This window comes from Notothenia coriiceps, unplaced genomic scaffold (assembly GCF_000735185.1).
Source record: "Notothenia coriiceps isolate Sejong01 unplaced genomic scaffold, NC01 NC01_scaffold00015376, whole genome shotgun sequence".
Classification (NCBI taxonomy): Eukaryota; Metazoa; Chordata; class Actinopteri; order Perciformes; family Nototheniidae; genus Notothenia; species Notothenia coriiceps.
Window position 1 is genome coordinate 1 of NW_011348077.1, and position 17027 is coordinate 17027.

General features: G+C 37.1%; 1 protein-coding gene across 3 annotated transcripts; it reads right to left on the reverse strand.

Annotated features, from left to right (window-relative positions):
• Positions 1 to 5455: 5455 nt before the first annotated feature.
• On the reverse strand, positions 5456 to 13099 carry nufip2 (nuclear FMR1 interacting protein 2). Of its 3 annotated transcripts, none has more exons than XM_010775115.1 (4): positions 12664 to 13099; positions 9200 to 10885; positions 8088 to 8120; positions 5456 to 6749 (listed from the first exon to the last, which is right to left on the reverse strand). In XM_010775115.1, the coding sequence occupies exons 1-4, from the start codon at positions 12809 to 12811 to the stop codon at positions 6697 to 6699; spliced, it is 1920 nt and encodes a 639-aa protein (XP_010773417.1). In that variant the 5' UTR covers positions 12812 to 13099; the 3' UTR covers positions 5456 to 6696. The 3 variants fall into 3 exon arrangements, with proteins under 3 accessions (XP_010773417.1, XP_010773416.1, XP_010773418.1); XM_010775114.1 differs by having other exon boundaries at positions 12646 to 13085; XM_010775116.1 differs by lacking the exon at positions 12664 to 13099 and adding an exon at positions 12065 to 12614.
• Positions 13100 to 17027: the final 3928 nt, after the last annotated feature.

Sequence of the window (17027 nt, forward strand, 5' to 3'; positions counted from 1 at the left end):
TAGTACGTACGTAGTACGTTACGTACGGTACTAACGTACGTACGTACGTACGTACGTACGTCGTACGTACGTACGTCGTCGTAGTGTCGTGTAGTGTGTGTGTGTGTGTGTGTGTGTGTGTGTGTGTGTGTGTGTGTGTGTGTGTGTGTGTGTGTGTGTGTGTGTGTGTGTGTGTGTGTGTGTGTGTGTTACATCTAACTTTTGAATGAGTTGCAAAAAATGGTTTTAATCTAATAAAAACCAGATGGCTAATTCTGATTGGAGCTTGTCACTGAGCTTTGGCTGTAGGGATAGACCCTATATACATAAAAGTGATAATACAATTCATTTTAATTAAGTTAAATTCCTGTATTTAAAATCGTACTTAATATAAAATAAAGGAGATTTTTAAGAAACAATCTAGCCGTAAAACTGTATATTTCATTAGAATACTGTAAAATGGTCAGTTTCGTTGTGTTAAATTAATATATTCATATTGATACTGAACAATGTGTGTGGCATATTACTTTTGTAGCTAGTAGAACTGTACCCCTATCTCATAAAGACATTTGCTCTAATTGGGTACCAGCAGAAACACATAGCTGGTGATCTCAGACTGATTTGAATTCATATGAACCTATTTCAATTCACTTGAACTATATCTTAAAATAAGAAAGTAAAAGACGCTACACTATTTTTATGAAAAAAAACTTGTTCAACTTAAACTTGTCATAATTTGAAAGGTGTTCATGTTTTGTTCAAATCATTAAAGGAAAAGTAACTTGTACATGTAGTGGAGTAAAGTAAATATATTGGAGTAGAAGTATAAAGTAGCAAACAATAAATACTCCAGTACTATAACAGTATTTATACATTATTAAATATCATAGGAACGTTTATATATTATATTGCAATACATTATACCGCCTGATCCTCAAGTGTTGTTTTGAAGAGATTCAGTTTCTTTAAGGTGTTTTATTTCTGAGTGCTCACACGATGAAGCCGACTCTTCCTGTTATCAGGCTCATCTACTGACTCTATGACAGATGTGAACAGAAGTGTAAGAGAAGCAGAACACACAAACACAAAACACAGTATTCTTCATGAAAATTTGACATTTTAATGGAAACTAAAATCGTGAACACTGGAAGTTTTCTTTTTGTATATCGACTCTATTACATTGTTTGGAATTTGAGGGTTATTATCATGCTTTAAAAAAAACATTGTAATGTGACACTTCTGTTAAATTCCAAACAAAAACATAAACAGACTGCTCACTTAAAAACGTAAAATGTCGACCTGTAAGACATTTGAGAAAGAAAAATGCTGTTGCCTCATCTTTTAGGGGGGCAAGAGATGTCAAAGTGAAAAGGAGGAGCAGACCAAAAAGAAATCCACACGCACAACAGCCATTTGAGGTGACACAGAAACAGAACAAAAGATGACTCGGCGCAACACATCGCCTCTTTTCATGACTAAACCTTGTAGACACATGTTGCCCTTTTTTTTAATTATTATTATTCATGTGTGAACTCAAAAACACTACCTCTCAGGTGTCTTGCCCCCTCAATTAAAACATTTCCACAAAAAGGCAGTTTAAAGAAGGGACCGTTTTTAAGTAGAGCACAAACACCAAAGTCCAGCATTTCCCATTACAGACGATTGATTACTGGATGAAGGAGAAGCAGCACTTCTGGTATTTGTTTTATCTTTTGCTCTCACACACCGTCAAAGTGACATTCAGCTGCTACAGTAGTGACTTCTGTTCTTCACTATAAACTCCAGCCTGTTATGACATCATCAACACGCGTCCCCAGTCTGTGCGCTTGCCCTTCACTAGCTGAATATCTGAGTAGTGTACCTTTGGCGATAGCAGATTTCAGAGTTGTTGAACCACACTTTAATACCTCACTCCCTCACAACATGATCACTACAAATACAAAATATATTAAGAGCAACTCTGGGATGCAGTGAGTCTCATCACTCCATTTCAACTATCTGAAGAGTTAAAGTCATTTGTAGAAAATCTGCTGGAAGAGTTCAAATATATTAACATTAACGGTGCTATTGTTGGGGGATAACATAGGTCAGTCTTTATCAGTAACGTAATCATCTAAAACTCACACAAAAAGGAGACATCTTGATTTTCTGTATCATTTATTCCTTTTAGTCTCATCCTACTTGTGCATCTATGGATAAATTAGGTTCTAACTCAAAAATAAAACCTTTTTTAAAAACACGTTAAAACATAAATTTGTTAAATCAGTTTAAATCAATGATGTGCTACTTCAGACAGTAACTCGACAAATGCACCGGCATGAGTATAGGCCAGCGAGAGCTCGTCGTCCGTCCCATTCAAACTGATTTTGGCTTACACATTTCAAAACCTACAAAACACATACAAATCTCATTGCTTTCAGCTGCGTCCATGTCGCTTGAAAGAAGAAATCATAGGATTAGCTGTAAGAAAACTTAAAACAGCATTGCAAATGTTACAAAAGAATGAAGAAACAAAAATAAATGGCACGGATATATGCTGGAAGCAGATTTTAAACAATCAAAATTGCTGTAAAAGTATATATTTTTTTCACACAGGCACCTGAACATGAAACAAAAAAGGGGGAGGGGGGGGGATTGAAATATAAGAGGAACTTGCATATAATAGGAAGAACTCGCTATGCACACACCCACAAATACAACGAGGCCGAGCTCGTCACTCACTGCCTGGAAGCCTGCATCAGTCCTTGAGGTGATTGCACATCCTGAGGGGACGGAGACAGAGACTCCACATGATCAGGCTTTACTTTCTCAACAGTCACTCGTCCCCCCCCCCGATCACTGATTAACCATGTACTTGGCTTCAAGAACCTGTTTTTGGTTTGCAGGCTACAATGCTAAATAATAGCTTCATCTTAAGAAATGCATATTCAACATGGCCTTTTTGCTGTATTAAGTGCTTCAAAAGACCATCCTTGGGGTGGGAGGATGGGAGATTCTCTGATTTCCCTGGACAGGACCATCCTCTCAAAGAGCAAGACAAAATATATTTTTTTAGTTTTGAAAGAAAAAGGTCGTAAGACTACAGTAACACCACGTACTACTCATTTTAAACACCCTGTTTTACATGTAGGAGCCTACAGATGCATCCCTGTCTGTGGAGGATGATGCTTTCAGCCTGAACAATTTGGCATGTACCATTATGTGAACCTGATTGTGTTGCTTTGTTGATGGGTTATGGACAATCAGAAAAAATTCAATTGTGAGGATTGTGTAACTTAATGCCGGATTAAATGTCAATTTCCACAAGCACAGAAAAAAAACACAAGTCTAAATGCTAATGGACAATATTAAATCAAAATGCCCATGCTTTCTCATATCAACACAGTTGTTATAACTCGGAGGGTACTTTTCCATCACATGCCGTACAATGGAAGCCAAAAAGAAAGTTGTTTAAATAGCTGACTGAGATAAGACATGTCAAGACAACTGGCTCTGCACGAGTACAAGCTGCAGCGCTGCCTAAATCAGGACACAGTGGGAAACAAGTGTACTTAAAAGCTCATACCCAGTATGGAGCCGACCAATAGAAACACCACTGATGCTCAGCAATAATAAATCAATAGGTGCTTCACTATGAACACACATGGGAGAAAAATGAACCATCAAAATTGCAAGATTACAGTATAGTATACATAGAAAACAGCACGTGGAGCAATGTGATTTATCTTTTTTTTTTCTTTTCTTTTTTTAAAGGGGGAAATAAAAAGGAAATATTTTTAGAGCCCCAAATGACGCCGAGAGCACCTTGCACGCCATGACAGTTTTCCTCAAGAGTATTTGGTGTTTTGTCACACATCATACAAGACTATCTATATATCTATATCTATATATATATATATATATATATATATATATAGATATATCTATATAAAAAAAATAGGACTTCAATTGAGCATTTCCAATTTGAGTACATCACATGACAGGGGCCGTTTGGCAAAAAAACAATAGTTAACATAGTCATGGCTTTATTAACACTACCTGAGTTACATTTAATAATTCTGTATTTTTTTTTTTTAAAGTAACAGCCCAGAGCCATTCTTTCAACTAGTATTTCTTGTCAATACATATAGATCTCTCTTGTAATTAAAAGATAAAAGCAATTAGTTTACATAAAGTGCTATTGATCCACACATTAACCAAATCATATATTCTAAAGCAGTGGTTCCCAACCTTTTTTGTCTCGTGTCCCCCTACACTCATCTGTGATGATTCGCCTACATTTTTTCTTGTGTTAAACTCTTTTAAAAAATTGTATTCAACCCAACTGCTCCTTACATGAAAATGACTTGTATAACTCAACCTTAATACAAAAGCATTTAAACTTGACATTAACCCTTAAAGGTGGGGTAGGTAATTTTGGAGAAACCAGCTTGAGTGCGCTAGAATTTGAAAATACACAACCGGAGAAAATCTGCCACTTCCTTACAGAGCCCCTCCTCCAACACACACGAACGCGCACATGACCAATGAGGGCACGAGATAGGTTTGTGCACAGATGGAAGGCTGACAGGCAGGTAGGCCATCCAGTTACTTTAGCCGGGCCGGCTCAAATGATTGGTCGTGCTTTTTACGGTGCTACGGCTTCCACAGATGACATTTTTTTATTGATTTTTTGTCAAAGCATTTAAGATATTCATCGCTATTGGGATGTTAAGAGCATTCCATGGAATATAACAAAAAGTGTATCTCGAGCCGGTTTCTCAAACTTACATACCCCACCTTTAATGTCAATGAATGAAAAACAATAATGTTAAGATTCACTTCTAGCAGTTTCAACATATTGTTAAGCCTAGAGATTTTAATGAGACACTTCAGCTTGCTTGTCCTTCATGAGCTTTGATAGTTTAGGGGGTTGGACACAAGGCTTATAAAAATTGATGTTTTGATGTGTATAAATATTTAGCAATCCCTAATCTTTCTACGTACCCCCTAAACCCCCCAAGTAACCCTAGGGGTCCCCGTGCCCCCGGTTGGGAACCACTGTTCTAAAGAACAGGAACCTGAACAGTTCCTTTGCCATGTTGGATAAAGCGATCGTGATCTGGAGATGGAGATGGAGATGAGTGATGTCACAGCTGGCCAATTAGTAGTTAGCGAATTTGGGCTCCCTAGACTTAATTAGATCTTTTAACGTGAGCTCCCTAGCAAAATCCACTTTAGGATTTGTGCAACAAACTGAAAACGCACTTTTTTTTTAACAAACCCCACCAGCATTTTGGTGGTGATAACGTAGCTCCATATAACCCCTACACACTGTGTGTGGATCACACGGTGTTATTGCACACTGGTTTGCAAATGTAAAAATGTTAACAGTAAAACATAATATAATTCATCTTCACATTTGAACACTAAGTGGGTAGTTGGGGAGGGGAACCAAGAAGATTAGTATTGCCATTGTTGTTGTTTTACTGTTATCTTTGTATGGCGATGAACCTCTGACGTGTTCATTCCCTCCAGTAAACATGCAAGAAATACAATGCCGTAAGACAGAGAAGTAAAAGACCAGATGCTGAGTCAGAAAAACAGAAATAAAAATCAGTCGTAGAATGCAACACATGTTCCTTTGACAATAGGAATTGAACAGTTTGGACATAGAAAGAAAACCCCCAAAAACCTCTGTATGGACATCCTGAGTCTTGCTGCTGAACAAAGAGCTCATTGGTAGCTCTTGCTCGCTCAGTTAATTCCTAAATCAAGGATTCACATACTAGAAGGTATATATTTAAATGAGTCGGAATTTAGGACCTGACCTCATATCAATCTGCATGAAATGTACTAGAAGCCTTAAGATGAAAATATTTTTGCTTTTAACGGAGACCTGGTGTAAAAATGAAATGAAGGGGCGTCGCTTTCCTTCAGATTGGGCACTCTTGTACCTGTGCTCTGGGGTCATACTGCAGGGCAGATAACACATTAATGTTAGGGCAGACAAACAGGCAAGTAGAAAAAGAAAAAAGCAAGTGTTTGAATTCCTGGGCTCTGATATTGCCTTGAGGACTTAAGACAAGGTTCTCCCTTCCTGGATGGGACCTCACCTTTGAGCTTCCAAAGATCTGAACTCCACAACTTCAAGGCATTCTTTGCAAAGTGTGTTCTCCTTTTCCTCCACGATAGATTCAAGCTTGCACACGGATGTGTATGTAAAAAGTCTAACATATCTACAATGAACTCATTTGAATGCGTGAAGAAGAAATGACTGAGGCATCCCAAAGTCAGACTGACGGCTGCTGCAGTTCAACAGGAAAAAGGCTTAGGGAGGTGCAATCCATGACACCTTCCTTTTGTTGAACTCCCAAACATCATCCTTTAAGAGCCATGAGACAAACAACTAGCACAGCTCCAAAGTCTCAGTTGTCGTGTTGGAGAGGCACCGATCAACTCCTAACGTCCCTCCAGAGAGAGAGTGTGTGTGTGTGTGTGTGTGTGTGTGTGTGTGTGTGTGTGTGTGTGTGTGTGTGTGTGTGTGTGTGTGTGTGTGTGTGTGTGTGTGTGTCCCCTAAAGTAGTCTGTTATTCCATCAGAGATTCCAAGGAAAAATCTGTCATGCTAAACTATCAATGTTTTCACAGTTGTCACTTTATCTGTCCAACAGGATTCAGGACTCCAGGTAGATAATCGCAGCACCCAGAAGAGCAGAAGGAAAGTACTGTAAGTACCTCACTGATCAGGTCCGTCCTTGGTCTCATCATAAACCACCACTCTTTTTGGATCTACAGCAGAGGGGGGAGAAAGGTTAGTTTAGGGATACTCAACATACTTTGCCCGAGGGAAACCTTTTGCACCACGGGCCAGTGCATTAAAAAAAAAAAATAATAATATGTAACAATTGACTAGAGATGAATAAAGGTCTATAGGTTTTTCTCTTGTAGACTTTACTTAATAACAGCAAGCTTAAAAGACAAACATTTGCTCCAATCAGGGACATACTTAATAGCATATTATATATCGTTAAAATGTTTTCAATTGATATGTTTCTCTTTTTTTAATGTACACTGTCCCCTCATCCTCAATAAAGGTACAGAGATTGGATCTTAAGGTCAGTATCATTAGTAGAAAAACAAATAACCATTTAAAATCTAAATAACAACATTGCTTAATTTGCTAAAAGAAAAAACTAGTTATGTTGAAAAATATGTTTTTTCTCCAAGTCGAGTATCAAAAGTACCTTCATTGGTATTGGTAACTACACTAATCTTGACACTAAACCCGGCCCTAGCCAAATTGGCTCAAATGTGTATTCAACACAGCCCTCAACACACTGTTTTGACTGTACACCAGTATTATGTTATTCATTTGAGTGCCTTTAAGTGATTACTCTGGGTTGCTTATGTTCCTGAACTTTTAGTTATACAATAAATGTGGCATTTAACTTTCAAAGATGAACTCTCATGTGATGTTTGTCCATGATATACAGCTATCTGTGCCTGAAGGGCCCACTGTGGGCTTTAATGCAGCCTCTGTGCACATGCTGCTCTACAGTCAAACTAGAACCAAAGTGTTATTTAGGGTAAAGAAATGACCATACAAGCTTCAGGATCTTTCTCTATCACTATTGAAAGGCAGCCCTAAAGTGAAACATGGGCAAACATTTACCATCTTCTCATATTTTACATCTCATATGCAGGTGCTTTTGTGATTAATAGATAAGATATATATATTTAGATTCAGCTTGTTTGCATCCAAGTCTTGATCACCCATTTTCTTATGTTGACAATGTGCAGCTAAAAGCTGCAATGCCGGGTTTTTTTTAATGAAAAAGGGTATTTTGAAATACCAAACAGCAAAAGAGCTAATAATAATGAAATCATTCTTGTTGTTTTTTTACATTTGCATCCCATTTGGATCAGAATCAAAAGCCTAAAGCACTTGGTTCAGCACATGTATGTATGAATATAAGTAGCCTCAGACTTGGACTCCCACCAGAACACATCTTGTATTATATTACATGTTCTGACCTTTCTAGATCTAAATCTTTTTGAGAAGACTGAAGGACCTCAACATTTCTGAAAATGGAAGATGAAGAAGTGAGGGCTACAAGCTCAGTTTACCTTGTTTTTGCAGGCTGAAAATGAATTCCATTTCTGTTGAAGGAAAACAGAACACGCATTATTTCAGGTCATAAAGAACATTTTCAGAAAATGCAATACTGTTCTGTTAAAATATGTAATGTCCAAATGTATCATTTAATTTCTTAATGCATTGTTTCATACATATAACACTAACATTCCTTAAGAATTGTAGGCACTTAAAGATATCATTAAGATTTTAGTAGATCCAAAAGGCAAAGTCTGCCACCATCATTCCCGCACTAGATTCAAATTGCATTAACGCACAAGAGGGATTCACAGTAGTTATCCAGCAACAGTATTTCATTTGATCTCATAAATATAGGACTACATTTCTTCCCACTTTCTTACTCTCCCTAATCGGATAAAAGCTGTATTAAGCTTCTACTAGACAACACCGAACATGACTTCAGAATGATTCACATTTAAAGCATTCGGCTGCCAAAACAGCTGCTTTGACTGTGAAACAGTTACAAAAGACGGAGTGTATTTCTCCCATACAGGTTAGCTGTAATTACGACGATCTTCAATAATGTGTAGGATGCGGGTAATTTTTCTTATCAAAGCAATTATAGTGCCAGCAATACTAGGGATTGGCAATATATCATCATATGATAATACGAGACTTTATTATGGATATTCTCAGATCGCGTTAGATGTCTATCCTGGTTTAAAAGCTGTTCTAAAGTGATGACATTTTCTAACACAAACTGTTCTGTTTAATATTTGCCTTCACCCACTTTGTCAGCATATCTACATTACTGGTGATTATTTGTCAAAAATCCCATTGTGTGGGTATTTTGTTAGAGCACCAACAGTAAACTCTCCAATAATGTCACAATATCTATATATTGAGGTATATGTATGTTTTCCTCTTCAAGCCTCTGTGAGCTTATAGATAAAGAGTCACAGGCTACAGGCAGCACACTTAGGGATTTCAGTATTAATTGTTTAACAACTTCTTTACTAAAACAATGAACGTTTGGTGACACTGAACAACCAAGGGTGTCCCCAGATCCACCTGGAAATAAATCTCAACCATAACAAATTAAATTATAATTTAACCGATAAAAAGAGTAAGCAGTCAAAGTTACCTTTAGTGTGATAAGTGACAGCAGCTTTAATATCGAAGGAGCCCCAGCTGCAGCTCCTGCCAATGTCTTTAGTGGGAGCCTGTTGTTTGGATGAGCCAAACAACACAGTGGTTAGCTGGCCCTGTGCAGGCTTAGCACCGGCAGCAGAAACAGCAGAACCTGCACCCTTGGCCTCAACTTTTGTCTTCTGCTGGCTACATGGTTGCAGCTTGATATCCTCGTCACTCATCACACACGCAGGAAAACAAGCATTAGACGCATTGCAAGGAGCACAAGTCCTTTTCTCTGGGTTTTGAGCCAAAGTGCCAGGCTCTAAAAAAGATGGGCTCACATCAAAGCATGGCTGGGCAGCCTTGGCAGCAGCAGCCTGACACTCGCTTTGAGGTGTGACCACAGTAGTCTTGTCCGCTGCAGGCACCTGGCCACCTCCTCCTCCTTCTGGACCCAAGTTGGGGTCATTGATGAAGGAAAGCCCCCACTGATTCTGGAAGATATCTCCCAGGGCTTTCTGATTTGTCTGAGCAGCCGGTGGGTCGAGATGACGAGCACTAGGGAGCACAGGTTGCATATTTAAAGGGTAAATTAAAAGAGTACACTTTCTAAGCTCGTATGCTTCTCCATCTACAGGACTGGTTGTAGAGCTACAGTTACTTTCCAAAGGAGATGCTACATTCTCGCCACTTGAAATAGATGGGGCTGGTGGAATACTACTAGCAGCAGGAGCAAAGAAGGTACCCACTGATGGGCAGCCATTTCCGTTTCCAGAAACAGGGCCATTAGTAAAGCTAGCTGAGGTGATAGTTTTCATAGCAGACATGGGGACCTGTGACAGTCTAACCGGAGGAGGCAGTGCCTCTCCTCCACCTTGAGCTACTTTGTTGAGGTTCTCTTTCACTTTACTTGCATAACTGATCTTGGGAACAATTTTTGCACTGCTATTGTCCACAGGAAACACCGGAGGGGGCTTGAACAAAGTCCACGAGTCCTCTTTTGAAGGTGAGGAAAGCTTGGATTTGTGCCTTTCCTCAGTCTTTTTACCAAAAGTGCCAGCTGTTTTGCCATCAGAGTTTTTCCTCTGAGATTCACCCATTGAAGCCTCTGATACAACAGCCCGTCGAGCAGTTGACTGAGCTTCTACTTTATTTGCTGCTCTAAAGCCATCAAGTCTAGAAGTCACCCCCTTCTCAGTTGTCTCCACATTAAAAGCCACGTGTTCTTGTGTAGTGTTGCCCTGCTGCATGTCTTTTTCCTTTTCTCTTATCACATTATCAGTGTTCTTGGCATTGTTACATCTGGCCTTGCGTTTTTTCGGAGTAGTATATCCACCCTCAGAGCCGCTGCCATCATTGTCCTTGCTAGAATAGCCATTTGTAATTAAGCCACAGTTTACAACGCCATTTTGAAGCAACAAAGAGTCTTTTTTATCCAAAGGTTGGCTCTCATGATGATTCAAATCCAGAGCCTTTTCCTTGTCATTTTTAAGGTCCATATTCTTGTTAAGGTCCAGTCCTTTGCTGCTCACTTTTGGAACAGTCATGTACAGCTTTTGGGAGGATTTCTGCTTCGCATTTGTATTACTTGCATGTCTGTTACCATTGTTGTTGGGGGTATGTGATATAGGAACAGTATCAGACAGATGTGGATTCCTCTCCCCTTCCTCCTCACTGATGTTTACTTTTTTAATGCCTGAAAAATAAAACACAATCAGTTTGATGAAATTATACAAAACCTCAGACATGTGTTCAACTAGCTTAAAGAGAACTGCCCCAACTTATAAAAAGGTACTTAATACAAAAACGCTATGCCAATTTTTTTCCCACTAATACAAAATAGAAGTCATGCAAAGACAAAAAAAAGGTACCTCTACAACATATGTTTGGTAAAGTATTTGTAAAGCAACAATAAGAAATAGGACCTCCCTGACTCACAGAACCTAAAGAATTATTAGGATTCTTCGTGTCTATATTAGTCCTTTTTTAAATTAACCCCATTATGAATTATCCAGCTCAATCACATTTGGCATTGCAACTTTTCCTTATGCAAACCACAAATATATATGTTTGGCCTTTTTGTGTGTTCAAAGTTAACTTTCTTTACAGATAAATTAGTCCATTTTTAAAAAAGCAATGTGGCCGGGCATATTTTTAACCAGAGCAGTGAGACAAACAGATAAATTGCCATTGCTAGTTCACGTTGAAGTGTTAACAGAACGGCAAATTCAAAGATGAGCTGCGTGATCACAGTATTTAGCAAGCTATAAGCAATATACCTCACAAAAGTCAACTGCATACTGGAATGTTAATTTGAGATTATCTGATCTGACATCAAATACCAGTTGCTGCAAGATGTAATGGGAGGGTTCACAGCAGCATATATGACATATATTTGGAGTGGCAGTGAACCAGAAATAGGTCTATGCATTGCAAAGAGCAGAGACATGGGCACGGCTGCGTCAACCTAGGGCTTCAAATTCAATGGTGCTGTCCCTCATGTCTGCGGGCACAGCACAAGCACCTCCATGTAGCCTTGCTTCACTTAGTTGTATTATACAGAGGCCCATTATTATTTTATTTGCATTGCCATTAAACGTTATGTCGACAGTTACAGTGTCTGTTTAGTTGCAGCAAACCGTATTTGTATCAATTGGTCATTATCGAGTTGCTGCGTGGCTTCACGTTAACTGGACAACATGCAACAGGCCTGTCAAAGATGGCTAACGTTAGCTAATGTCAACTAGCCAGGGACTCGTTGGGCATTAGCAAGCCCTGGCACTGATAATAGTCGGCTGTGCCGTAAGACAGCCACGTAACACCAACAACATAAGTAGACAAAAGAGACCAACGAAATGTCAGTGTTGCAATGTACCTTGGTTGTGAAAAAGTATTTAGTAGCCGGGTAACTGTAGCATTAGCTCGCAGTGATATTCTAACATGGCCGACAGGAAATGGCAGCTCAGAACATTCCAGTGTAGCCGGCTCGCTTTCCTAAACTGGACACAAGCATGTTGAAATGAATCAGGTAGATATCTGCCTACTGTTCAACGCGAATCACCATGCAAGCATACTGGTTAATGCATATATAACACATGGTGACCCAGTCGGATTTCTGAAAGTATTTAGTAGTATTTGCCATAGAAAACGAGTGTTGAAACCGGCGCACAAGGTCAATCCCCGATATGTCAAACCAGCGACAACTGTCACGCAACGTCAGCTAGCCACCTAGCTAACGTATTACATGGTCTCTGGTCCAACAGTGGCTAACTGTCGGTCCAATAGGTTAGCCATTCACCCGCTGTGACGTTTCTCAAATTACCCAGGGCACGGCAAATAGTTTGATTTAAAATCTAGCTGGTATGCTCAGCACTCAATCTGAGCGGAGTTAAAAGCTAGCAAATGCTAGTCGGCTCGTTGACATTAGCTGAGTAAGGCTAGCAAGCGTTAGCTCACTTTTCCGGATGGCCCAACCTGTTTTCTTCGTCTGCGTTTCCTGATGCTGGCGCTGGAAGTGGCTCTGATCATTTTTTAGACAAGTTGTATGTTGAGTAGATTGTCTGTCCTCTCCGTGGTGGTTGTATTGCCTTTCTTGTGCCCGATCTTTGGGCTGTTCCTCCATTGAAGTGTAGAATGTCGGACTTGTTCAACCAATATGTTAGCTCACAGAGTAGGTACGGGATAGTCCAATCACTACCAGTGTAAAACGGAAGCTATTTGAAGCCTCTGTAAGCGTCAGCAGTAAACGTCTAAAAATGGCACTGTTTTGGGTGGTCACCGCCACTAAACTCCGTGTCTAGTTTTTGCGCTGAGATATGCAGGGGATATTTTGCAGAGTTTTTCGGATCTCGGTAGATGATTCACACAAAAATAACGGACACGTGATAGAAGATAAAAAAATCTTTTCGGGGTGGGGTTCGTGTGTGAACTAAAAATCATATGACCGGAGCCGCTGCCACGTCTCCAGCCAGTGGACACGTTGGTGGAGGATCCCTGCGAGAGCAGCCGCTCTCTCAAAATAGAAAAGCAACTTTATAGTCAAACATTCATAATTAATTTTCAAATATGTTACCACATTTCCAATAGAAAAAAGAGTAATGCTTTCTATAAGCCATATAGTGTGTATTATGTATTTAAAGTGAATTATAATTCATTTATTATTATTCACATGTATTGTACTCTGATTTATTATATACATATGTACACAACATAGAACTGAATGAATTATAAGCGTTTTAGGATTGCTCTTGACTAGTTTTGAACTAGTGTTTTACTAATGGGGCTTATAAGACTTTATGTACCCATACTCACCTTTTAATCCCTTCAAGAATTACAATAGCTATGGTTTAAACTAGTCAACAGCATCCATGAGACAAATAACATTCTTTAAAAGTCACATCTTAAATATTTTATGATATTATGATTGTAGTGAGCGCACCACAATGCAACATGTACTTTAAAAAGTGTAGCAATTAAGCAATATAAATGCATTTTAACTCACTACTGGACTTAAAATCACATCAGATTTTTGAGGACAGTACATTTTACTGTGTGTGGTATATTTTATATGTATATTAATTGTTCATTTTTATTTCCCCCCACAAATATCACCTTAAAAATATGTGTATTTAGGATATTTGCCCACATGCAAAAACACATAGAGAGACATATGAGTGAGAGGATTACATCATTGCAAAACATAAACCGGTATTTGTATAATCTTTCTATATTTGATCTTCTCTTACAACTTATTTCCTTGTTGTTTATGTTTGCACAATCATACACCAAAGCAAATTCCTTGTATGCCTATGTGTAAACGTAACTGGCAATAAACTCGATCCTGATTCTCGGGTTGAATTTATTTGGAATACATTTATGTCTGTTATGTTATATCATACTCTGATTTGATGATTAGATCTGGCTCAAAGTATTGGTCCTCGCATGGGTCGGTTCAGGGGATGGGGCAACGGTGGCCAAGACCCCTGTAACAATGAGCTGTAACCCCCGTCCATAAGAGGAGTTTATAATGATGATACAGTTTTAGGTAGTAGTGCCGTAACTAGCAAGTTACCAGGAATGCATTTAGTTTTTCATAATGTCATTTAATAACATTGTAGCTACTGAAACAAAAATAATGATGTTACTTAAAAATAACACCAATAATGCTATTTAATGTATTTTTGTGTGCTATGACTTCATGCAAAGCTATAAATGTTAAAATGTTCATCACTGTCTTTGTCTTTTCTGTCCTGCATTTAATTTGCCCCGCTCATAAAATAATTGGCCCCAGCACTGAAAACGAATTCACTCTGGGAGGTGTAGTTTTAATATGACTCTGTTTATTTATATATATATATTTATATACAGCTCTGGATAATAAAACCAATTATAATAATTAGACATTGAATATTTAATTATCGTGGAAGTAATTTTTCATTTGTAGAGAAAAGGATGGTTTGTTTAATTTATCATTTCACATACCATACCTCATAATACTCATAGTTCCTCTCCTCACATACTGTATGCGGCTTATATGTGGCAGAATGCATCATGGATCATGTGGGGCATAACAGAGACAACAGCGCCCTCTGGTGGCAGACATAAGGATCGGGTTGTGTACACAGCACTATACTGCACTTCATTTATTGAGTCTCATATGGGATACCTCTTGGTTATCTAATTGTCTATATATTATGTTTTTGTGACTTTAAAGAATATTTTATTGTTGAATTCTGGGAGTTAAAACACTGCAAACTGTTTTTCACCGTGTTTTGCCTCCCTTTACCCCATCAACTCAGTACAGACCGCAACTAAGATTAAGTATTCAGTATATAAAGGGTGTTTTTCAGGTACATAAAGGATCTTCAGATATCATGAACTGCATTTTGTTTATCAATATATACATAATCTTTTCCATTGATAGGACTCGTTTCTTATACATGACAATTCTTGGCCCATCCACATCTTTCGAGGGAAATTTATCAAAATAAAGTCATGACTCGTGACATATAATGACTTCTTAATGACAAACTATACAATCTATTTTTTGAGATCTTTAATATTACTTATTTATGACATTATATACTAAACATTTCCAATTACATACTTTACTATAACTTCTTTATGACATACTACACTAATACTTTTTGAGGACATACTATTATGACATCAAAAAAGATAAAGTATCATATCAAATGACATTTTTAGTTTTTTTTAAAATGCAACACTTTGACTTATTTTTATATTTTTTGACATACTATACTATTACGTACATCTTTATACATTAACATAATCTACCAATACTTGATCATACTATACTATGACTTTATCCATTATATTTTGCACATGTAACCATACTTTTATACATTTTCTTCATAGTTTCTTTTTGAATAATGTACTATGATTTTTTAAATTATTCTTCAAGATACTGTACTATGACAATCTTTTATCATGTTTTAGCCTACCATTCATTGCTATGATATTTTTTGAAATACTTTATAATTACCTTTTATATTTTTTCCCAATAATAATTGTTGTTGTTATTAAATGTTTTGATATTTATGTTTACATACTACTACTTTTATATTTTTGGAAATAATTTACTTTTTTATGACTTACTATACAATTACTTATATCATAGTGTGTATTTTTATGAATTTGTGAGTTTGTTAATGATATTTTTTGACAAAATATATTAAGATTTGTTTACGATCGTATTGACATATTATAGTTTTAGTATTTATTTGACAAGCTATTCTACGACTTTATTCTTATGATTTTCAACATACTACACTACTTTTTCCATTAAAAAAAAAACCTTAATCATATGTTTATTATTTTATTCAGACATCCATTCATCCATTTGCAATATCAATATAAACCACTGATATATCAATATTATGTGCAATAACAATATTTATTTTTCATACATGTTTATGATTTAGTTAGTCTACTGTTTGTATTTATATTTTCATTTATTTCATTTAACTGTTTAAACTATTAATTATGTTTTTCCTGTTTACTGATTTAATATATCTTGTGTTTTGCTTGAATGGTGCCTCTTGTTGTTATACTGTCCCATTTGCTGCGGACAAACTAAACATGTCCCTGCAGTCAAACTAATACAATATTATCTTAGATCATGATTTCCCTTTTTTATGACATACAAAATAGTTTTTTTTATGCCTTACTCCACTATGTCTTTTTTTCTAAGAGATACTATTTGAATACCATACAATGACTTTTCGATATTTTTCAATATACTATTTTATTACTTTTTTCAACTTTCTTTGACATAAACTATGACTTTTTTCCGTATTTTTTCAACATATTTAACTTTTTAGACATACTATACTAAGACTTGTTAAACATTTCTCAACATAATTTACATGACTATTTTTCAACATGCTATACTATGATTTTAAAGAAATATCTTTACTATTTGTGTAATACTTCAGATTTAGCGAACTGAATAAATTCAGATATTTTCCACCAACCAAACAGTGACGATTTTTCTGATATATTTCGACATACTATGTTTATTTCCCTGAACTTCTGTGTCGTTTTTTGTTCATAATGTTTTGTGGCACAGAAGGAAAGTGGATTTTTTTCAATGTCCAGGTTGAAGGTTAAAATCCCAACCCTGCTGTCAACATGTGCATGTGACCTTTGGCAAGATATTTAACTACTAATCCTATTTATTTTGAAAACACATTTTTCGACATTCATTCAACATTCGACTACCGTATGTTGTTTTTTCTGACATTTTCTATACTACAGTTTACTATGACGTTGTTTTTCAGAAATGTTCGGACATATGACCTCTTATTCTGAAAATG